Source organism: Hyla sarda, chromosome 4 (assembly GCF_029499605.1).
Source record: "Hyla sarda isolate aHylSar1 chromosome 4, aHylSar1.hap1, whole genome shotgun sequence".
Classification (NCBI taxonomy): domain Eukaryota; kingdom Metazoa; phylum Chordata; class Amphibia; order Anura; family Hylidae; genus Hyla; species Hyla sarda.
Genome location: NC_079192.1, coordinates 268,809,907 through 268,835,517, shown reverse-complemented (window position 1 = coordinate 268,835,517; position 25,611 = coordinate 268,809,907). Strand labels below are relative to the sequence as shown.

At 42.0% G+C, this 25,611-nt stretch overlaps 1 protein-coding gene and 1 long non-coding RNA gene across 2 annotated transcripts in view; one reads left to right on the top strand and one right to left on the bottom strand.

Moving 5' to 3' along the window:
* KCNMB4 (potassium calcium-activated channel subfamily M regulatory beta subunit 4) overlaps positions 1-13,726 on the top strand; it is a 101,382-nt gene extending 87,656 nt beyond the window's left edge. Inside the window, exon 3 of the mRNA XM_056574131.1 lies at positions 13,177-13,726. Within this exon, the coding sequence (XP_056430106.1) occupies positions 13,177-13,345 (169 nt within the window). The 3' untranslated portion in view covers positions 13,346-13,726. The remainder of the gene's footprint in view (positions 1-13,176) is intronic.
* On the bottom strand, positions 3,195-25,434 carry LOC130369208 (uncharacterized). Its single transcript, XR_008892699.1, has 3 exons — positions 25,194-25,434; positions 13,161-13,319; positions 3,195-3,417 (listed from the first exon to the last, which is right to left on the bottom strand). It is a non-coding gene; the product is annotated as an uncharacterized LOC130369208 (long non-coding RNA).
* Positions 25,435-25,611: the final 177 nt, after the last annotated feature.

Below are 25,611 nucleotides of genomic sequence, written 5' to 3'. Positions count from 1 at the left end.
AGGAAAATCACACTATCTTACTGCTATTGCACAAATCCAGGTTAAAATACTTAATTTTCACAACAATTTTGGAAGATCACCGCAAAAACACTACAAAACTTTGTAAAAACACAATCCAAAGGCAGCAAAACACAACATGTGCACATTTTATGAAGACTAGTATTGCATAAATTGTTATTATAGGTCAGATCACTTTTTTCTCATGGCAATATTGTTTTAAAATACATTTTGCTTTAAAATACACTTTGAAAAAGAAAGAGCATCAGAACTTTATATAATGTGAAATGATTCTGTTTCACTTCAGTCACAGCAATTTAGGCTGCTGGAGTCTACCCAGAGGATTCATAGAAAATGTAGCCAGCAGTATAAAATAATTTCATTGTAGAAATACAAATCAGCATGGCTGAAAACCCATGCCTGCCACATGAGCTAAAACAGGTTAGCACAAGCATACACAAGAAGCTCTAGATTAATAGATTAATTTAATAGTACTTTAATAGCCTATACTGCACCTTAAATGGAAAAAAAAACATAAAAGGAAAAAAAACAAGAAGTGCTACTGTTCCACCACTTAGATTTTTGACAGTTTAAAGGGACTGTCCTGTTTTTTTTTTTTTTGTTTCAGTATGGAAGAGAATGGCAGAGCTCTGGTGGCACAACTGCATTAAAATGGCAAAGAGTTAACGTAGGGGTATTCAGGGATTTCTTAAATTTGATTATGCTACAGGCCTTCTAAAGTTAGTGTAGTTCATAATATAGTGTCTGTACCTGTGTTTCATGGTGGTCTGGCAATTCTGCGATTTTTGCCCCAATATTAATTTTTAAAAGGATACAAAATGAGTGTTGTCTCAGGTTTTTCTCAGTTGCAGTGCAGCCCAAACATTACATCACTAGGAAAACCTCCGGGTTTCCGGGACTGGTGATGTAACGGGGATGTGACATCACGCCACGCCCCCTCCATTCATGTCTATGGGAGGGGGAGTGACAGCCATCACGCCCCCTCCCATAGACATAAATGGAGGGGGCATGGCGTGACGTCACGTCCCCAGTCCCAGAAACCCAGGGGTTTCCGAAACTGGAGATTCAGCATCCGCATAGAATGCGGGTGCTGCAGGGAGATCGCGGGGGTCTCAGCAGCAGGCCCCCCGCAATCAAACATCTTATCCCCTATCCTTTGGATAGGGGATAAAATGTTTTTGCCTGGATTACCCCTTTAAACCTTTAGGCTGGCCTGATTACAGCAATTACAATTTCTGTCTTGTTTTACTAATTAAAAAAAAATCTGAACTTTTTTGAATTTTTTTTTAATTGCCATTTTTTGACCCCTGTAGCTTTTTTTAATTTTTATTATTTACATTTTTTTCGCATACCAGGCTGTATGAGGGCTCATTTATTGCGCCATAATCTGTTTTTTGTATGGGTACCATTTTGGTATTGATCTGACTTTTTAATCACTTTTTAACTTTTTTTTCTGGGATATTATAAAAATTGCACTACTGTGTTTTCTGTGCGATCCATGTCCCTTTAGATGTCCCTTTAGATGCCACCGTCAGCTTTGACAGCGGGGAACCAAAGCGTTAATAGCCAGCCGCCGCTTGCTGGCTATTAGCGGCGGCCCCCAGCTACTAAAATCAGCCGGGGGCTGCAGAGTATGGAGCGGGCATGACTCTGAGCGCTTCCACGCTTGTCAGGTTCGGCCCTGCTTGCCCAAAGCCGGGCTAAGGGCCGGAAAAATTCACCTGCATGTCGCTGGAGTCGGGCGATAGGAATTCCACATCCCTGCTCATGTGTTTGATTTGGTTCTCTTTATCTACTTGTAGGAGTGTGTGAAAGTCTAATGTACTTTTAGAATTAAATTTGCAGGAAAATAGAAAATTCTTTAGGGTTCACAAACTTTCCAGTATGTATCTTATTTTATCCTGATGACACAGCTTCTGCTTTGTTAGATCCAATGCAACGACTGACTGACTAAACATCTCTTGCATGAGGTTTTATATGAAAGTGATCATTTCTAATCTATTGCTGTGAAAGGATGATACCCAGGACTGAGTCAAATATATATATATATATATATATATATATATATATATATATATATGTGTGTGTGTACAGTATCTGAATTTTTGAATTTCTAGAACTGCTGTGTGATAAAATCCAGCACAGTGTTGTTTCCCAGTGCTGGAACTTGAGCACTCAGGTCACCAGCCAGTCTTAGAAAGCTGCTGATATCATTTTAAATATGCATGGACTGTCGGTGGTAGCAGACATCTTAGAAAGACATGGTCTTCTCACCTTATATAACGTTAACTTCCCAGAATCATTCAAGGATGGATTTTACATGGCACTTTTGACTTTTTACTACCCTCTGACAGACAATGTGGATACCTGATTTTATTTAGTTGTTTAGTTAGTTATTACCAAGTTCCAACTGCATTACTTGGTATATATCGGAACTAAAAATCTATTACAGAGTATCTTGTTCAAATAAAGACCCAAAAGAAGAAAAGATAAAGTCCGGCACTGCAAGACTAAGGCGTATGGCAAAAAGTGTGATGTGGGTAGTACTGGGCTTCCTGCTATATGACGTTGGGTGCGGTGGTGCATAGATCCGATAGCATATGAAGACAATAGCGGAAAGAAATACAAGGATTGCACTCACCATCCAAACGATACTTTATTCCATGGTGTCAGGCATAACAAGCTGGTGCGGGGGTGGAGGCGGGGGGAGGAGGGACCGGGACAGACTGTTCCACGCCACTAAGGCACTTCTTCCAGCCGGTATACCGGCTGGAAGAAGCGCCTTAGTGGCGTGAAACAGTCTGTTCCAGTCCCTCCTACCCCCGCACCAGCTTGTTATGCCTGGCACCTTGGAATAAAGTATCGTTTGGATGGTGAGTGCAATCCTTGTTCAAATAAAGGTGCCGCATGTGTGTGACTACTTTCTTCATGCATATTACCCACAATGGGTTTAGTGTGAAATTACATTATAATCCAGAATGTACAGGTAAACTAAGCCTGCTCAGTTATACATTATACAAGACTGTAACTGAAGCTTTACAGCCCATGTCATTGCTGATCTCACAGCAGCCCCAGATAAAAAACGTTCTATTGTTGCACTGTAAACCACTTTACTATGAGGAATAATGTTACTGTCACTTTTTAGATTTATTACAAGTCATTTTTGTTACATAAACCACAAGAAAAAGTGATTAAACAAAACGTTTTCAAGGACATCATGGCTCCATAGATAAAGCTAATGTAGTGATAGTGGTCTCTGTAGTGATAGACTTCACGTGTAGCAGTTTTCACAGTCAATAAGTAATCACTTAGTAGTGATCTCATCTGTTCCCAGTACTGTTACTGTTACATATAAGAAGCAGGGCAGCCTCCGTGTATGAGAGATCCTTTAAAGCGTACCTGTCATAGTGCAAAAAAAAAGAAAAAAAGTGATATGTTACTCAGGACCCAATTCTGATCATGTGCATATAATTTTTATGTGTCTCGGACCTATATATATCCAGAGATATAAGCATTTATCTGCTGGTGAGTTACTTTTTCATTGTGCAGGCTGGAGGGGGCGTGTCAGTCTGTCTCCCTCACAGGAGCAAGCCTGTGCAGTCAGCCAATCAGTACTCTCTACTCTGTAACCCTTTCCTCTCTGGTTTTATGCTGTGTCAGGTGTCAGTGGAAGGTACTTGGAGCTTGCCTGCAGTAATCAGAAGACATTATGGTGAATTCATAACAGGATAAAATGTATAAATATAAGAATAGATCTTTATAAAATTAGTGCAAGGATTTAGATAAAAGTGCAGCATTTTTATGAATACATGTTTTATCTGTTTTATCTTCTCCTAGTAAATGACACACTATGTTTGTCATTCATCTTTCACAGACTCCTGAATGTCTGATCAACTTCTTTGTCATTCAGGAGTCCGAGAAAGCTTTGACTATTTCAGCATGCTGGGAGTTGTAGTTTAGTAACAACTGAAGCTGCAATGTTTGTACATAACTGTGTTACAGCAGTGTTGCCTCCAGCTGTTTTAAAACTACAGCTCACAGCAAATTTTTTTTTATTTTTTTTTCCATGGCACTAGAATAAGGATTGTGTGGAAGGGGTGGGTGGGGTATGAAGTGGGTATGTACATAGGTAACTATAAGACAGGTATCCTTTGGGTTCTATGCTGTTAATAATTAATATAGAGAGATATAGGATAATAAATAGAACCCTGTATTTTATATTTCTGTTTTGTCTTGTATAACTGTATGGTTTGTAATTTTGTCTGTTCTGTTTTGTGATGTAAAATAAAAAATAAAAAGAATAAAAAAAGAAAAACAGCTCCCAGCATGTCCACACATCCTTTATCTGTAGTTTTGCATACACAATAGAAATCTCCTATACTGGATACCTATATGCTTTACGGCCGGTATCCAGTATGCTGTAAATCTAGACTAGTCTGTCTGGCTAAAAGAAAGGCGACCCCTATTGGTGGCTATTTTGAGCTTGAATTTCAGGTGAAAATGTTAATTTTTTTTAGCAGGTGTATATTGTGAAATGTCATATTATAATGAGTCCTGCAATATATGAAAAGTTTTTAACAATGACAGTGCCTCTTTAAGCTTTTATACCCATGTGATAGGTTTAGTCAGTGATGAATATATTATTGATTATTCATTTTCCTCAGTTATAGAAGACAGTAATCTTAATAACATATAAATGGGCATTAAATCTATCTCATCTGTCTGAGCTGATATCATTATTGGAATAGGCTGACTTGTCTGTTATTTAATAGAATTAAACAGTCTTTATTTGTGATCAAGCCTGTTTGTCAGTGTTCATAGAACATTATTACAAGAGGCCCCCTTAAATTACAGCTGGAAATACCTAATAAAAAAACATGTTTTTGTGGTGGCCCAGTATGGGAGTTGTTACCCCGTACTCTTGCTGCCCTGTCAGGCAGCCTCCCTTCAGTGTCTCCTGGGCCCAGGCCCTTCAGTGTCTCCTGTTAGGGCGGGGCAAATCAGGCAATTGCCTAGGGCCCCCATCCCCCAGGGGGCCCCCTGCCAGCTTCTCAGCATAGGCGGGCAAACGGGGTGTGTCAGGTGTGCCTGGGCACACCCTAATCAAGCCCAGGGGGGGGGGGGGGATCTGCGGCCCCCACTGAGCAGCCTGCAGGGGGCTCCCATCACATTCTGGACATCCCTGTGTCCCGAAAGATCTTTTCGGGACACAAGGATGTCTCGGTTACCTTTCTGCGGCGGCCCCCGCGTAAACTTTAAAAGTGCAGGGGCCACTGAGAGGTAGTGCACGCAGGGACGTCACTGACGTCCCATGCTTGTGCCCATAGCAACGGAGGAGCAGAGCATTGTGGAGGATGCGCTCCGGCCGGCATGGTAAGTCACCAGCTGGCAGGATGTCATCTTCGGTGCTCCGACCACCCCTCCTCCAGTCCCGGGACCTACTGCTATGGTCTATATGCCATAGCCGTAGATCGTGACCCCGGACCAGAGGACCAGTGGTCTGAACACTGAAGTGGGGCAGTACACAGACATACAGCCTCCAGCCATACACTGTATATGGCTGAAGGCTGTATGTCTGGGGGGGAACTATACTGCATCTAATGTGGGGAGCTAATAGCTCCCCACATTACGTGCAGTATAGTTCCCCACATTAGGTGCAGTATAGTTCTCCACATTAGGTGCAGTATAGCTCCGAGCTATACTGCACCTAATGTGGAGAACTATACTGCGCCTAATGTGGGGGGACTATACTGCACCTAATGTGGGGGAACTATACTGCACCTAATGTGGGGAATTGTACTGCACCTAATGTGGGGGGACTGTACTGCACCTAATGTGGGGAACTATACTGCACCTAATGTGGGGAGAACTATACTGCACCTAATGTGGGGAACTATACTGTACCTAATGTGGGGAGCTATACTGCACCTAATGTGGGGAACTATACTGCAACTAATGTGGGGAACTGTACTGCACCTAATGTGGGGGAACTGTACTGCACCTAATGTGGGGGAACTATATTGCACCTAATGTGGGGGAACTGTACTGCACCTAATGTGGGGGAACTGTACTGCACCTAATGTGGGGGAACTGTACTGCACCTAATGTGGGGGAACTGTACTGCATCTAATGTGGGGGGAACTGTACTGTACCTAATGTGGGGGAACTGTACTTCATTGACGTCCCGTGCGTGCGTCCATAGCAACGGAGGAGCGGCGCATTGAGGAGGATGCGCGCCGGCTGCCATGGTAAGTCACCAGTACCAGCTGGCAGCACGTCATCTTCGGTGCTCCGACCACCCCTCCTCCAGTCCCGGGACCTACTGCTATGGTCTATAGGCCATAGCAGTAGATCGTGACCCCGGACCGGAGGACCAGTGGTTTGAACACTGAATTGGGGCAGTACACAGACATACAGCCTTCAGCCATACACTGTATATGGCTGAAGGCTGTATGTCTGTGGGGGAACTATACTGCACCGAATGTGGGGAGCTAATAGCTCCCCACATTAGGTGCAGTATAGTTCCCCCACATTAGGGGGAGTATAGTTCTCCACATTAGGTGCAGTATAGCTCCGAGCTATACTGCACCTAATGTGAAGAACTATACTGCGCCTAATGTGGGGGAACTATAATGCACCTAATGTGGGGAACTGTACTGCACCTAATGTGGGGGAACTGTACTGCCCCTAATGTGGGGAACAATACTGCACCTAATGTGGGGAACTATACTGCACCTAATGTGGGGAACTATACTGCACCTAATGTGGGAACTATACTGCACCTAATGTGGGGAACTATACTGCACCTAATGTGGGGAACTATACTGTACCTAATGTGTGGAGCTATACTGCACCTAATGTGGGGAACTGTACTGCACCTAATGTGGGGAACTATACTGCACCTAATGTGGAGAACTATACTGCACCTAATGTGGGGAACTATACTGTACCTAATGTGGGGAACTGTACTGCACCTAATGTGGGGGAACTGTACTCCACCTAATGTGGGGGAACTGTACTGCACCAAATGTGGGGGAACTGTACTGCACCTAATGTGGGGGGAACTGTACTGCACCCAATGTGGGGGGAACTGTACTGCACCTAATGTGGGGGGAACTGTACTGCACCTAATGTGGGGGAACTATACAGCCAACCTAAGGTGGGGGAACTGTACTGCAACTAATGTGGGGGAACTGTACTACCAACCTAATGTGGGGGAACTCTACAGCCAACCTAATGTGGGGGAACTATACAAAAATATAAAATTGTACTATTCTGATCCCTATAACTCTTTTATTTTTCAGTATATGAGGGATGTATGAGGGTCATTTTTTGTTAGTGCACTATTACGACTTTTGGGACCCCTCTTTTGATTTTGCCTAGGGCCAAGCTAAGCCTAAAATCGGCCCTGCCTGGGCCCCCCTTGCACTTGTCCCCCCCATGTACATATGTTTACCATGTATTATATTGTGTAATGTGTGAAGAAAGCATTGTCACAGAGTCTCCCCCATAAAAGCCCTGGGAGGAGTCTATTCTGCTAAGCTGAGGTCCAGTGCAGTCGAGTCTAGGAGTGTGTCTGGAGTCATAGGAGGCGTCAAGCCACCTCTGCAGCCACAAGTTACAAGTAAGCCACAGTCACAGCATTGTCAGTCACAAGTCAGTCAGGTCAAAGTTATCTGTCAAGTCAGCGTGGCCTGCACTAAATTGTCCCATTCTACTACAAGTCCCAGCTAGCCCTTAAGGTCTCTGAAGTCACTGGTCACCTCCGTGGGCCTGGCTGAACTGTATAGACTTTTCCACCTGTCTAACCTCAGTAAAGCTACCGTTGTCTGTAACTTGGCATCGGAATCATTATTGCACCTGTGCCTAGCCAAGGATCCAACAGTATCCCTTTGGGTGGTGTTGAGGATAAACCATGCCCTGGCGTCACGAATACAAGGGGTTAATGCCATCTGCCACTAGGGTAATTCCATTTGCCCTGCATCACACCCCATACCACATTTTCATTTGATTTAATTTTCAATAAAAATTTTATTTTTTCTGTATTCTGCCATAATCCCCTAAAGCACAAAAAACACAATCCTCTAGGTATCTTTAGCTTTGTTTACCTGAGGTTTAGGATTCATGAAAATAATGTCAGAACTTCTGGGTCACTTAGGGTAAAGCATAAGAGAAAAGAGAACCAAGGGTCAAATGAATTATGAATAGTTTTTGCTGCCACATTTGATATCCAGCATTTGTTTGACCACAGAGACCACTGAATACATTGTTGGGTTTTGTACTACAGGACAACTATGAAATGACTTCTAGCAAATTTATTACAGTGACTCGCTATCTTTGATGAATTTAGTGGATTATATAACACTGTTGCGTACCTATATACCACTTGTTGATGTACTATGTACTCTACACCAATATTTTGCACCAAAACTTTGGTGCACAGTGTTACATCAAAGGCCATGCCTCTTCTGGTAGGGCACACCCCTTCCTTTTTTTTGGAATGTGTGTATATGTGTGTGTGTGTGTGTGTGTATATGTGTGTGTATATATATATATATATATATATATATATATATATATATATATATATATATATATCATAATGTGACATTAGGCACAGCAAAAACTTGTAGGAAATTCAGACTCCCTGCTGCAGGCCTGGTAGGGCACTGTAAAGGTTACACTAAATACAATGAGGCACCCAATTATTTCAAGCTTACGTGTCCAGATTTTCACTTTCCATTTACTGGTGAACTTTCTGCTGATGTTAGCTGGAAATAATATTTGGTTGTGAGAAATTATTCTGGAAATATAATTATTATAATGTGATTACATATTACATCAAGGAACAATCTAGTTTTCCATAGAATCAGAGAATTGTGACACAATTGTTTGTATATTTATTTATTTTTTGCCTTTTTTTTTGCAGTTCTTTCCAAACAATGTGCACCTTCCCGTAGCAGCCCTTCAGAATAAGGGTCTATTCAGATGGCAGAATTTCCGCTTGTGGAATTCCACCTCAAATTAAAGTCCATAAATTTCCCAAGCGGAAATTCTGCCATATGAATAGACCCTAAAGATTTGCACAGAAATACAGGGCAGAAGTGGGGACTATTATTCTTCATACATTGTGTTGGGCTTCCCTCCCTTTTTGGAAGGAGAAAAGGAAAATAATTAAAAATAGTAGTAATATGAAATTGGGGTTTACAGTTTTACGGTCATTTGCTCAATCAATGTTAAACCGTTGCATTTTTTTGCCACAATTTCTGCCAAAAATGCAAACACTGTGTGAACACAGCCTCCCTAAATTAAAGCTGTGAATACCAAACCTACTTACATGTGGACAGGGGTAAATATTTTTTTTTTTAAAGGCGAAGCATTTGACATCTTTACTGTGAGAACAAGGCTGTACGGGTATTGTCTTTTGGAAACCCCTGACTAGTTTCAAGAAAGACCCTCACTGGGAATTGCTGCTATACACAGAGTCTGATTTCAGGTTTAGGTCTTTGAAGCTTTTTTTTTATTGGCATGTGGACAGAAAATTAAATAAAGTGTGCTTTTTTAAGCTCATATAATGAGCTTAATATTGCGCCCATACACATAAGTAAATAAATTACAACATTTGGATCCTCCTTCATATCATCTTGTGTGTACATTAGCTTTTTTTATGTATAACTAGCAAAGTACCTGGCGTGCCAGTCTTCCTGGCTAAACCTTGTGGGAAAGGACAAGCAGCAATGACACTCTTGTTCTCATATCCCGACCTCATATTCTATCTTTATATCCTGATATCCTGACCTTATATCCCGTCCTCAGGTGAGGCTGAGCAGTGATGAGATTGTAGGTAAAAAATAGAAGAGGGTGTGGCTTTGCAGGGGCATGGCTTGTGAGAGAGAGGGCATGACTTGCAAGAGGCTAAGTTTCCACTTGTTTTTTTTCTGGCAGTTTTTGGAATAATGCCACAGCAGTTTTTGAGCCAAAGCCAGAAGTGTATTCAAAAGGAATAGGACATACAAAGGAAGGACTTACACTTCTCCTCCATTATGGATCCACTTCTGACTTTGGCTCAAAAACTGCAGTGGCAGTATTCCAAAAACTGCCAGAAAAAAAAAGTGGAAACTTAGCCTAACTGACACATTCACCCGCAGATGCGGAGCTTGTTGATTAAGATGGGACTTAGCTGCGATTGTAGTTGAATGTTCGTGAATGTTTTTGGCCTTAAAGGAGTACCCTGGTGCAGAGTACTCCTGCTCCGTCCTGCCCGGGCTCCAAAAAAAAAAGAAAATAAACCATCCCTCACCTTCCTGGGTTCCCGCGGAGAGCCACTACAGCTGATTGGTCCTCTGGTCCATCTTCTTCATACTTCCGTATGAACGAAGCGGCACATGGCGCTCAGCCTATTATGGGCCGAGGCAGAACATCGCGGCGGCCGGCGATAGGCTGAGCGCCATGTGACGCTTCGTTCACACGGAAGTATGAAGAAGATGAACCAGAGGACTGATCAGCTGTAGTGGTGCTCCACGGGAACCCAGGAAGGTGAGAAATGGTTCATTTTCCTTTTTTTTTGCAGTCCGGGCAGGACTGAGCAGGAGTACTCTGCACCAGAGTACTCCTTTAAGCTTGACTTTCCAGCAGGGGGGTGGCTTGCGAGAGGGATGTGAATTGCAAGCTGGCCAGACACATTAACCAGGAGATACAGAGCAGAGCTTGTGGACTAAGGTACCAGAAGTTCCATAGACTTTCATGGGACTTTAGGCAAAACCTCGCAAATGGGGGTGGATTAGGGTTAATTTAACAATCCTTTCTTTTTAGTTGACATTTTAGTAACGTGTACTAAGTTTTATCCAAATATCTCCTGCCGTTTGGAAGTGATGGTGGAACATACACATACATACACAAATTGGGGGAGATTTATCAAAACCTTTGCAAAGGAAAAGCTGACCAATTGCCCATCGCAACCAATTAGATCACTTATTTAAAAAAAAAAGAAACACTCTGATTGGTTGCTATGGACAACTGGTCAGCATTTTCTCTACACAAGCTTTGATAGATCTCCCCCATTGAGTTTGGATGTATTGTAACAGTGTTATTTACTATACATTACACAGTTATTTGACATACAGAATTCTGTATAAGGTGCATAATGTGTAACTCCCATTAAGGAATAAATAGCACATTGCAAGATCCCTACACATAAGTGTGGGGCAGGTCTGCACACGTGCCACCTCCTGGCACGCCTTCTTGCTTGCATTTACTTCCCAGCATCTCTCTTCTTGATTGATGTACAGGGCTGGGAGGTGAGAACAAGCAAAATGGCGCGCCAGACGGTGGCACTTGACCAATTCGTCTCCGCTTCCTCGACACCTGGCTAAAAAGATAAAAAGGGGCTTTTATTAGTTTGGCAACCACTATCAGCTCCAGGAAAGGGACAGTTTGCTTTTATACCCTAATAATTATCCAACAGTATCTGCAGCTCTTAGCAACAAATTCCAGTTGACAGATTACCTTACAATTCTGATTTATGGTATACTGATGATAACATTATCTTATTATTAAGAGTTATGTTCATAGTCACTGGAAGCTCTTCACTAGTATTACCTTTGTGGCACTTGACAGCTTTCATACTAACTTAGTGTGTCTGGCGGATACATACGGGGGTGCTAAAATGTTTCTAGCAAATCACTTAAGGAGCGGACATGCTTTCAAAGCTAAAAAGGCCTTTCTGATCTGGGCAATCCCTCTTTATTAGAAAGGTCTCTGAGTAATAAGCTGAGCACAGGTTGTTCTTTTGTTGTTTGTACACAGTGGGGGAACCTGTCAGTAAGTGTTTTATTTCCCTATACCATTAAGTATTACAGTTCTTACTTAAATCAATTGACTGTCTGTGTAATGCTTTTTTTTTATTAGCCAGTCTGTACTTTATATAATAGATGAGGGGCCTTAAAGTGCTTATTAGTGTTGAGCACGAATATTCGTAATGCGAATTTTAATCCGAATATTGTCACTTCGCGATTACGCGAATACAGTGGTCCCTCAACATACGATGGTAATCCATTCCAAATGAACCATCATTTGTTGAAACCATCGTGTGTTGAGGGATCCGTGCAATGTAAAGTATAGGACAGTGGTCTTCAACTTGCGGACCTCCAGATGTTGCAAAACTACAACACCCAGCATGCCCGGACAGCCAACGGCTGTCCGGGCATGCTGGGAGTTGTAGTTTTGCAATATCTGGAGGTCCGCAGGTTGAAGACCACTCCTATTGGAGGTTGTACTCGCGTGTCCCCGCCGCTCCGGACCGTCACCGCTTGTCACCGCTTCCATCGCTGTCGCCACGTCCTGGGGGTGTCCCCGACGCTCCGGCAAGGCCTCTGCTTCCCCGGCATCCTCGCTCTCTGTCACCGCCATCACATTGATACGCACACTGCTCCTATTGGATGACGGGACGGCGTGCGCAGCGACGTGATGACGACGATGCAGGGGATCCCAAAGAGGACACGCCGGAGCCCCGAGGACAGATAAGTGATCGTTACCGGATCACACGGGATACCGTTAACGGCTATCCGGTGGCAGCCAAAGCAATCTGCGCTGCCAGATAGCGGTTTATGCGATGGCCCCGACATACAAAAGCATCGTATGTTAATGCTGCATTCAACATGCGATGGCCCCTGAGAGGCCATCGTATGTTGAAATGATCGTATGTCGGGTCCATCGTAGGTCGGGGGGTCACTGTATTTAGAATATAGTGCTATGTATTCGTAATGACAAATATTTGTGTTTTATTTTTTTTTTCACATGAGAATTTTTATGCAGATTTTCCATGCGAATAGGGGTCTATCACATGTGTCTATTAAGTGGGTCTGTTTTTTTTTTTCACATGCAAATTTTCCAAGCAAAATTTCACATTGAAAAAAAAAAAGTGAATGAACATAGCAAATATGCGAATTTCGCGAACATAGGATGAATAATCATCAATATTTTCACGAAATATCACAAATTCGAATATGGCCCTGCTGCTCATCACTAGTGCTTATTCAGTGGTGCCATAGATTTGGACAATATACAGTTCTGTACAGTATATAACATAAATATTTTTCATAAATGTTTTTTTCTTCTTGAACTCACTTAGTAATCTTCATTACCTTGTTATCTTTTCAGGCCAGAAGATGTCCTGCTAAAACGAACCCACGATGAGAATGTTCTCCTGCACTGCTTCTTGTGGCCACTAGTCACCTTCATGGTGGGCGTTCTGATTGTCCTTCTCACCATTTGCGCAAGAAGTCTGGCCGTAAAGGCAGAGGCTATACAGAAAAGAAAATTTTCTTAGAGTTTAAAGGTGGAAGCTTCAGTTCAAACCAAAACCCCAAATACCTATAGTCCTCTTGTTGCCTCTTCATCACTACTTTTCTGAACTTGATAATTGATGATACGCAGAACGTGAAATATTTTCTCAGACTTCTAATAGATTACTGCTCCCTGTGGGAAGAATGCCCAGAAATGCTGAGGACAGAAGCAGATATATAAGGAGAAAAGTAATGACTTATTCTTGGCCAAGTGTAAAGTGAAGTCGTCCAAAAGTTTTCATTTCACCTTTGCGATAAAATATTTTTTATTTGGTATGTAAAATATCAAAAGATTTGAGTTTATTTTGTATCATGTACTTCTAAAATATTAAAGTGTGCTTTTTTATGTCCTAGCGCTAAATTTTTATAGGCTTTAATTTTCTTTCTTTCCACCTCTTTGCGTTTCATTTGCTTTTACAGGTCAAAGATGGCTACACAACTTAACAATGTATTTACAGAATATCTCTTGTCCTTGTAGTGACAATTAATCAGACATATTTGTCTATTCTATGCTCTGTCTATTCTTTATATTTAGAATTATTTACAATACTTCCTAATTTATCATTAGCCAATTAAATACATACAGAAGTTGCAATTATTTTTATTGTTATTATTTATTAGTTTATAAATAATGATGTATCTTAAATCTCTTGGAGTTTAAATCCCAGATTAAAGAATATAATAAAATAACTATTTTTAACTATTTTTATTTTTGGAGCAGTGGGCTGACTGATTTCAGTTCTGTTTTCACTTTGTTATTATGCCTTACTTTTCCCAAGATATAGGGATTTTACTATTTTGTTGACTATCTGCAAACTTCCCTAAGTAGTCAAATGGGAGGTGACTTCACATGAAAAAGTGGATGTGAATGCTAACCTTGTTGTCTTAATATGAGGCTAAGGGGGTGTAAATCAGCCTCTGGGGCGGGGGATGAATATGATGCTTAGGAGGTTTGAATTAGGGATCGACCGATATCGTTTTTTTTAGGGCCGATACCGATAATCGGTGTAGGTTAGGGGCGATAGCCGATAACTTATACCGATATTCCGGTATAAGTTATCGGCTATTCATCCCCCCGCGACACCGCTGCAGATCATTGATTTAAAGCGTGCGCTTTAAATCAATGCACTGCAGCGGCTTTTGCGGTGCCATAGACCGCCGCCACCCGCTTCTCTCCCCCTGCCTGTCCGGGGGTCCTGAGACCTATCACCGCCCCCCCCAACCCACCGCACAGCGACCGCCCCCCCCCCCCCCCCTGACCCGCCGCCCCGGCCCCATTGCCTCCCCCATCCCCGGTCTTATAATTACCTGTTTCCGGGGTCCACTCTACATCTGGCTCCAGTGGCGTCCTCCTGAACTGTCACTGTGCGCACTGACGGTGACGTCACGTCGCGCACGTCACTGCGCACAGCGTAACGCAGGACGCAGCAGGAGCAAGAAGAAGCGTGGGCCCCGGGAACAGGTAATTATAAAACCGGGGATGGGGGAGGCAATGGGGCGGTGCGGTGGGGGGTGCGACGTGGTGGGGCGGGTCGGGTCAGGGGGGGGGGGGCGGTTGCGGTGCGGGGGGCGTTGCATTATCGGCTTATCGGCAAGGTAATTGCCGATACCGATAATGCCCAAAATCGTGATTATCGGCCCATAATATCGGCCATACCGATAATCGGTCGATCCCTAGTTTGAATGTCCCCTATGTCTTGAGAACAGGGCGACATAGCAGCAAAATAAAAACTTTGTTAGAAACAGGACACCCAATACTGTAATATGATATAAAAAGTTTTTTTTTATTTTTTTTTATACTGAGACACTGAAAGACACTTATTTAAACCAAGATCATAGTGACCTCAAATATTCCATACATCACAAATATCAAACTTTTTTGCCAGTCATGATTGACTTTATATTAGGATCAGTATTAAATATTATTCTAGCATAAATAGGTCATTTTTTTTATTTGGTCTCATTAAAGAAAGCTTATTTAATAAAAAATGTAAATTTATATAATTTCCCCAATTTTTTATGTTAAAGGGAACTTGTCACCGGTTTTACGCTGTCCAAACCATGCGCAGCATGAAACAGATACAGGCAGTAGGATGTCAAGACAGTACGATTTACTCTCTGCCCATGGTTTGAGCAGTATGAAAAAGGTGAAAGTTTCCTTTTTAGGGTACGTTCACACAGAATTTGATGCACAGGATTTTCTGCTGCAGATTTGTACGGTATGTAAACTAAATGACTGAGCACAGCTTCTAATCTGCAGTTACAAATCCTGCGCATCAAATCCTCGCAGGATCCTGTATGTGTGAACGTACCCTAACAATTCACAGTTTTAAGATCTCTGCATGCTTTAAAAAAAGAATCCCAGTGAATTTTTAGTTGTCACCGATATTGCTGTCACATCCCCCGACTGGTCTTTTTCCAGCTTTTGGTGCCTGACACGCCACACTATAGCTCAACTAAACACCGGCCACATTGATGTCCCGCCTCGATTGGTGAAAGACTGAGCTGTAGTGTCACCAGACCCTGGCCGTTACATGACACTGCCACTCAGCCTATTACCAGCTAAACCAGGACAATGCTGTTTCCTGCAATATGCTAAGCTGCAGTGGGACATTTCGGGCACCGGAAGCTGAATTATAAATTAAACTTAATTATTATTATTCCAGCAGCCCGGGCATAATGGGATAAAAATAAATTCACTGAAGCTCTCCTTTAATTCAGTAGAAAGCTGTAAAGTTGGTCCAGTCAAGGACTAGGTGGAATTGTGTCTGTCACTACCTCATAGGGCAGAATGAACCTGGTGATAGATTCCCTTTAAAGTTTAAAGAAAGCAGTCGACTGCTGTCTTACTGAAGGTTGTATTAAGCAGGATGCAGTCCTCTGACTAACACCAGTGGGCATGTGACAACTAGGAATTGGTCTCAGTATAGTTACTTACTACTGTATCACCTTTTAATTACTTTTCACATGTAGGAATTCTCCCTTCTATCCCCTACTATGTGGCACTAGTAGAGCTGTAATATTTATTCATTAAGATGTCATATAATTTTGATCTTTCTGCCTCTAGATTTGTTTTAACCCCTTAAGGACCCGGGCTTTTTCCGTTTTTTTATTTTCAATTTTTCCTCCTTAACTTGAAAAAATCATAGCTCTTAAAAATTTTCACCTAAAATTCTACATGATGGCTTATTTTTTGCGTCACTAATTCTACTTTGTAATGACATTAGTCATTTTACCCAAAAATCTACGGTGAAACAGGAAAAAAAATCAATGTGCGACAAAATTGATGAAAAAACACTATTTTGTACGTTTTGGGGGCTTCCGTTTCTACGCAGTACATTTTTCGGCAAAAATGACACCTTATCTTTATTCTGTAGGTCCATACAAGTAAAATGATACCCTACTTGTATAGGTTTGATTTTGTATCACTTCAGAAAAAAAACATGAATACATGCAGGAAAATGTATACGTTTAAAATGGTCATCTTCTGACCCCTATAACTTTTAATTTTTTTGTGTTCTATGAGCTATAAGGACTCATTTTTTGCACCGTGATCTGAAGTTTTTAGCGGTACCATTTTTGTTCTGATCAGACATTGTGATCACTTTTTATTCACTTTTTTGTGGTATAAAAAGTGATCAAAAATGCGCTATTTTGGACGTTGGAATTTTTTTGCGCCATTGAACATGCGGTATATTAAAAAGCGGTATATTTTTATAATTCGGACATTTCCGCACGCGGCGATACCACACATGTTTATTTTTATTTACACTGTGTTTTTTTTTATTCTTGGAAATGCTGGGTGATTCAAACTTTTATTAGGGGAAGGGATAATTAAAAGGGTTAATGATTTTTTTACACTTTTCTTATGCAACATTATAGCTCCCATAAGGGGCTATAACATTGCATTTACTGATCTTTTACACTGATTGATCCATCTCCATAGGAATGGATCAATCAGTGTTTTCGGCGATTAAATGCTCAAGCCTGGATCTCAGGCTTGAAGCATTCATTCGGCGATCGGACAGCGCAGGAGAAGGTAAGAGACCTCCTCCTGTGTTACAGCTGTTCGGGATGCCGTGATTATACCGCGGCGATCCCGAACCGCTCCCTGAGCTAGCTGGGCACTTTTACTTTCGTTTTTAGCTGTGGGGCTCAGCTTTGAGCTCGCGGCTAAAGGGTTAATAGCGCGCGGCACCGCGATCAGTGTCGCGCGCTATTAGAGGCGGGTCCCGGCTTCACTATGACGCCGGGCCCACCACGATATGATGCGGGGTCACCGTGTGACCCTGCGTTATATCGCAGGATTGGGACCCAGGACGTACCCATACGTCCTGGGTCCTTAAGAGGTTAAATATCTATATTAAAGGCTCGTTGATTTTTAATTACACATATTAACATTATAATATTTTATAAAACGAAAAAAATTTAAAATAAATCCAAGACAATTTTTTTGCCCAGCAGCAACCTGTATTCAAGGGTTAGTTGAAAACATTGTTTTAGTTTTGCATATTTCCCTAAAATGTTAGCTTTAGAAACAAGTCACCAAGTAACCAGGCAATGCATTGCACAGTGCTTTGTTGTCACTTCTCATCTAGTGGAAAGTGTCACATTTGGGCTGCGTTTTCTGGATAGAGTAAAAATGGTATTTCAGCTTTATGGTCAATGCGGTATTAGTGCAAAGCCGGCTTTAAAAATAACATTGGGAATCTCCTTCTTGATCACAACAAATTCATTTTGTTTTCACTGTAATGTTAATATGAATGTAGCATGACTTTTTGCTAAAACCGGATTAGCAAAATCCTTTCTAGGCTTGTAGCTGAATTCACAGTGAAGTGAATTGGGTTAACTTGTTCACTGCCAGATTGCAGGAAGCATATAATCTCGCCTGGTGGACATCAAGTAGATTAAACAGATACTGGGGACTCTGAGATTAACTCATCGCGCAGTATCCAGAGGGATTCTGTGAATAAACGGGATCTATACTCCCACCATAAAATAAATCATGTAGCTAAAAATAAGTCACTAAAAAATTCTATGAAAAAGAGAGAGAAATGTGAGAGGTCACACACTTGTGCTCGTATCTGGGTCACTTTTCTAGACCTGCAATGATTATCTTTACTGTAAATGTAACATATCAATTTACAGACATATTATGTAGCACTATATGATCAATACATGGGATATATGATCGCCTTTCCTTTTACAGGAATCGCTCCTGAACAATTGTAAATTTAAGTTATCCGGTTACCATTCAACTATCTGAAAAACCTACAAAACTGACAGTTCATGATACAATGTCAATGTCATTTTTTTGCATATACACATATATGCAAAAAAATCCAACAAGGACCCACCCCTAAAAAACTACCCACCCTTAAAATCCATAAACCTCAAAACACCAGCAGGGACATCACAAGGATAAGTGGAAAAAGTCTCAATGTGCTTACATACAAGGTTGTAACTATAGCAATGCTGTATATAAGAGTCACATTAATATTTACATGATTGAGACATCGGGAGTCCTAATGTACCCTGCCTCACCTCCATTCCACTACTCCACCTCCATTCCACCTCCATTCCACTATCTGACCTGAAGTTTTTTGCTCTTAGTAGTTCTAAATACACATATGTTCTTCAACACCCAGTGTGGATTCAAGTTTAAAACTGGGATTCTCAAACCGTAAGTCTGTCAGGCTACGTATACTATGATATCTGTGAGCAGCTAGAGTGATTGACAGCTATCTCTGTATATAAGGTCCTACAGAAAAATCGGTCAATCATTGTGTGTGTGGGGGGGGGGGGGGGGGGGGGGCATATACTAGGCTGCTCTCAGATTAGTATAGAGACCTGACACAACTGATTTAACCTTTTTTTTTTTTCAGTTCCACGAATTGTCAAGAGTAATTACTATTAAAGGGGTATTCCCATGACCAGAATTTATTCCCTATCCAAAGGGTTTGGTTTCCAAGCATTACCAAGCTCAGTGCTTGACAATGTTCGGAAGCCCCATAGAGAATGCATAGAACACTAACTGCCCATGTGCAGTGCACTCCGGTCCTTCTAAGAGACATTTCACCTCCATTCTCATGATTGGTGGGAGTCCTAGTGGTCGGACACGACACCCACCAATTACTTTGTAATCGACTATATATAGCGGATAATTTCTGTACATGGTAATACCCTTATATTGTTATAGTTTTAATATTAGCTTTTAAAAAATATTAGAGTACTATTAGTGTCTTTGTATTTAAGCCAAGACCTTTAAAAAAATGTCTTGTCTTTGTCTGATATTACAAATATAACCACCATAATGATTATATGAATCTCCTGCAGCAAGAAGCTACAATGTGACAAAATGCAGCATAATTCCAGTTAACAGATGTACATCTATGATCCCCAGTAAAGCAGTTACTTCCTGTGTGTGTGTGTTGTATGATTGATACTGTATTTGTAGTCCATGACTAGTACATATTCTGTGAAATACAGTGAAGGAGAATCATGCAAAGTTAGGTGCTCCTTCACTAGAAAAACCGCCAGGATCATTACACTTCTGGATATTGGCCTTCGTTATACTGCGCAGATATACATCAAGTCTCAACATGCATACTGGAAGTACACCATCAGCCATACCATTAACCCCTTAAGGACCGAGGGCATACCCATACGCCCCCGTTTCCGAGTACTTAAGGACTGAGGGCGTACAGGTACTGCTCGGCGTACGTACTACAGGTACTACAGGGCGTACGTACTGCTGAGATTATTCAGCAGGCATCCCGGCATATCGCAGAGGGGGATCCTGAGGTTCCCCCATGTCAGCAATCACCGCAAATCGACGATCAATTCGGATCGGCGATTTGCAGCGATTCCGGGCTGATCGAGTCTCTGATGACCCGATAGCCCAGAAAATAGGGATGATCGGAGATTTCAGAGACATCCCTGATCATCCTGAAGGATAGGAGCGAGGTGGCAGGCATGCCACCTCCTCCTATCCCCTGCCATTGGTCTGTTAGGACTAACCGACCAATGGCAATTGGGGGCAGGGGGTTACAGTTGAAATCAGTGTGCCTCCAGTTGTTGCATAACTACAACCCCCAGCATGCACGGACAGCCAGAGGGCATGCTGGAAGTTGTAGTAGTATGCCTCCAGCTGTTGCATAACTACAAGTCCCTGCTTTTCCTTCAGCTGTCATGCTGAGAGTTGTAGATTTTGCAACAGCTGAAGGCACACTGGTTACGAAACACTGAGAGCTTGTTATCTAACTCTGTTTTGCAATCATAGTGCCCCCAGCTGTTGCAAACTACAACTCCCAGCATGCCCTTTGGCTGTTCGTACATGCTGGGGGTTGTACTTTTGCAACAGCTGGAGGCACACTGGTTGCAAAACTTTGAGTTAAGTAACAAACTCTCAGTGTTTTGCAACCAATGTGCCTCCAGCTGTTGTATAACTGCAACCCCCAGCATGCATGGGCAGCCAAAGGGCATGCTGGGAGTTGTAGTTTTGCAACAGCTGGAGGTTTGTCCCCCCCACCCCCCATGCGGGAAACTCGCTGTGAAACCCCGCCTTTGTGAATGTACCATAAAAACACTACACTACACCTACACAAAATAAAGGGTAAAACACAACATATACACACTCCCCTACACATTTACCCCCCTCGCCCCCCCCCCCCCCCCCAATAAAAATGAGAAACGTCTGGTCTGGTATGGCACGGTTTCTAAAACGGAGCCTCCAGCTTTTGCAAAACAACTCCCAGTGTTGCCAGACAGCCACTGATTGTCCAGGCATGCTGGGAGTTTTGCAACAGCTGGAGGCACCCTGTTTGGGAAACACTGCTGTAGGGTAATTTTGGTATCAGAGACAAGTGTAATTCTTGCATCCGGGTCCGTCCCTATGCAAATCGATAATTCAGGCCTCAAATGCGCATGGCGCTCTCTCACTTCAGATCCCTGTTGTATTTCAAGGCAACAGTTTAGGGCCACATTTGGGGTATTTCCGTACTTGGGAGAAATTGCCTAACAAATTTTGGGGGACTTTTTCTCCTTTTACCCCTTATGAAAAGGTAAAGTTGGGGTCTGCTCCAGCATATTATTGTAAATTTTTTTTATTTTTTACACTAACATGCTGGTGTTGCCCCATACTTTTCATTTTCATAAGAAGTAAAAGGAAAAAGACCCCCAAAATTTACCCCATATGTGGATGTAAAATGCTCTGCGGACGCACAACAAGGCTCAGGAGTGACAGCACCGTGTACATTTGAGGTGATTTGCACAGGGGTGGCTGATCCTTGCAGGTTTTGTTTCCCAAATAGTGTACCCTGTGGGGTGTTTTTGCTGACTCTTTCTCTTCTGAGCATTGTAGTGCGCTCGCAGTGCCTTGACGTCCACACATGGGATATTTCCATACTCAGAAGAAATGGGGTTACACAGTTGGGGGGGGGGAATTTTCTCCTATTACCCCTTGTAAAAATTAACAATTTGGAGAAAAAACAGCATTTTAGTGGAAAAAAAAAATTTCATTTACACATTCAACTTTTTGCTTTTGCTTTCTTTTTTTTTTGCGGTTCTGGCACCACAAGGGCTTCCTAAATGTGACATGTCCCCCCCAAAAACAATTTCAGAAAAATTTGCATTCCAAAAGCCAAATGTGGCTCCTTCTCTTCTGAGCATTGTAGTGCGCCAGCAGAGCACTTGACATCCATTTTTTTTATCCTTTGTAAAAATGTAAAATTTGGGGGAAAAACAGCATTTTAGTGAAAAACTTATTTTTTTCATTTACACATCCAACGAAAAATCATCAAACACCTGTGGGGTGTTAAGGCTTACTGTACCCCTTGTTACATTCCTTGAGGGTTGGGCAGACAAGGTGAAAGCCAGCTCACCCCGCCCCAAACAGTAGAGCACGGATCCGGGCGCTGGACGGCACCAGCCAATGAGAAAATGAAAGAGATCGGATCCAGCTCAATGCAGGTAAAATCGGGTTTAATCCATAGGACAAGGAAGGAACAAGTTACGCATTTCAAGCGCTGCAAGCGCTCTTAGTCATACCATGACTAAGAGCGCTTGCAGCGCTTGAAACGCGTAACTTGTTCCTTCCTTGTCCTATGGATTAAACCCGATATTACCTGCATTGAGCTGGATCCGATCTCTTTCAATTCCTTGAGGGTTGTAGTTTCCAAAATAGTATGCCATGTGTTATTTTTTTTATTTTTTATTTTTTTTAATTTTTTTGCTGTTTTGGCACCATAGGGGCTTCCTAAATGTGACATGCCCCCCAAAAACCATTTCAGAAAAACTCACTCTCCAAATTCCCATTGTCGCTCCTTCCCTTCTGAGCCCTCTAGTGCACCCACAGAACACTTAACTTCCACATATGAGAAATTTCCTTACTTGAGAGAAATTGAGTTACAAATTTTAGGGTGATTTCTCTCCTTTCACCCCTTGTAAAAATTCAAAAACTGGGTCTACAAGAACATGCCAGTGTAAAAAATGAAGATTTTGAATTTTCTCCTTCACATTGCTGCTATTCCTGTGAAACACTAATCACCAAACACAATTTGGCTCTAGAGTTTGTTATCCTTGGCCACCACAACAATCACCACCAAATAAATAGGCCACATGGTAATCATGAATAGAAAATGCACATTAAATCTTTATTAGATATATAAAATAGACATACAATGTTAAAAAGCAAGTAGATATAAAAGTTGAAATAATGAAGGGTAAGCTCAAAAATATATAATATTATCCATATGTATATGGGGCACAGATATGATCATTGTTGGGACATAGTGCATGTCAACAGGAATAGCTGCAAATAGTAAGCAAAGTACAGGATATGAGAGCACTATTGAGCCACAAAATAGAGACCCAAATGCAATACAAGAATAAGTAACAGACTGTGCACCCTGTATTGAGATACCTCACCTCAATACAGGGTGCACAGTCTGTTATTTATTCTCATACTAGCTGAGTACCCGGCGTTGCCTGGTTTTTCCTTCCTAATCCTTGTTGTGGAGGAAAATCAACAGAGGAAGCTTTTGACTTCATATCCTGTCCTCATATATTGTTGTCATATCCCAACCCCATATCCCGACCTCCTATCCCAACCTCCTATCCCGTCCTCCATTCCCGTCCTCATATCATGACCTCCTATCTTGACCTCCTATCTCGACCTCCTATCCCGACCTTGTATCCCGACCTCCTATCCCGTCCTCCTATCTTGACCTTCTATCTCGACTTCCTATACCAACCTCCTTTCCTGTCCTCATATCTTGACCTCCTATCCCGACCTCCTATCCCGACCTCCTATCTCGACCTCCTATCCCGACCTCCTATCCTGACCTCCTATTCCGACCTCCTATTTTGACCTTCTATCCCGATATCCTATCCTGACCTCCTATCCTGTCCTCCTATTCCTTCCTCCTATCCCGTCCTCCTATCTCATCCTCCTATCCCGTCCTCCTATCCCATCCTCCTATCTCATCCTCCTATCCCGTCCTCCTATCCCGTACTCCTTTCCCATCCTCCTATCTCATCCTCCTATCTCGACCTCCTATCTCGACCTCCTATCCCGACCATCCTGTCCTCCTATCTTGACCTCCTATCTCGACCTCCCATCGCGTCCTGATATCCCGACCTGTAATATGTGTACCAGGTATTGAAATATATCCAGCTGTACGGATATTATGTGAGAACATACATTTCCCATTGATTTGCATGGGACTTTAAACAAAAACCCCGACACTCACAAATGGGGGTAATTAAGGTTTAAATTAACTATCCTATATTTCAAGTGGACATATAAGTAACATGTGACCAAGTATTATCGAAATATCTCCAGCCGTTTGGAAGTTATGCAGTAACATATATTTCCCATTGACTTGTATGGGACTTTAAACATAAACCCCACCCCTGGCAAATGGGGGTGAGTAAGGGTTAAATCACCTATCCTATGTTTGTTGTTGACATATAAGTAACATGTGTGCCAAGTTTCATGTTAATATCTTTAGCCGTTCGGAAGTTTTTGTGGAACATACACACACACACACACCCACATTGAGTTTTATATATAGATTGCATTTGTGTCTCTATTTTGTGATTGGTATAATAAAAGTAATGCTTACAACATAAAGTTACACTCCATCAAGTGTAACTATGGAAAAGAGTAGTGGTTTTTGGTGCCTGCAGCCGCTCCACGTCCAACCTCAAATATAAAAGCCCAAATTCCTCCAACGTAACGACGGGATTCAGAGACGCTGGACACACAGAGTAGAGGGATCTCAAGTTTAATCACCCATGATGCAAGGCCTGATGAAGCAGTCTTACTGTGAAACGCGTTGCATCATGGATGATTAAACTTGAGATTCCTCTACTCTGTGTGTCCATCGCCTCTGAATCCCATTGTTACGTTGGAGGAATTTGGGCTTTTACATGCCAGAACAGGACAGCGATACCGGAGGTGGCAGGAGGTAAGTTTAAGCTTTTCGTTTTAGTTAGTTCCTCATTTATTGTATCTGTATATTTATTGTATCTATTAGCCTTTTAGGCAGCCTTCTGAACTCAATGTAACACCACCAAGCAATGCTAACAGAAATTATTCACTAGTGGGTCTGAATCTCTCCCGAATAATTCCAGTGGACATTTGATTTCGGTTATCAAAGGAGTATCACTTTAGTGATTGAACATTAGTGCACAACAATGAGAAAAACCAATATAGATGAGAAATATCTAAAGCTGCAGATCGTTTTTTCATGTTGAAAGTGATCAATAACCGTATGTCCACATTATCGTGATATGAGTAATGGTAATATGAGCATCTATTTATTATACCTGAAACATGTTTCGATGAGTATATGAACATCGGCATCATCATTTACGTTCCCTGGGATGAACCTTCACTGACATTCATTTCCTAAGTCGCACGCTAGATGAGTATCCATTCGTAGACAAATAGCTACTTTCAGAGAGCATTCCCTCCTCAGATCATCTGTGTCCTTACATATGTCAATTGACCCTGGAGCAACTGTTATGTGATCAGAGCGTCATATTTCTTGAAGCCAATATTAGGACGTTGCTGCATCATAACTGCCTGTATCCTAGCAACCACATGAAAAGAGACACATTTGGCATGCTTACACCGGTGCTTAAGAAAATTGCAGGGAACAATGGAAAAATATTAAAGAACATTGTTTATTAATTTACTTACATGAATAGCGATCCAATTGCAGCAACAGTGTATTTTGAATAT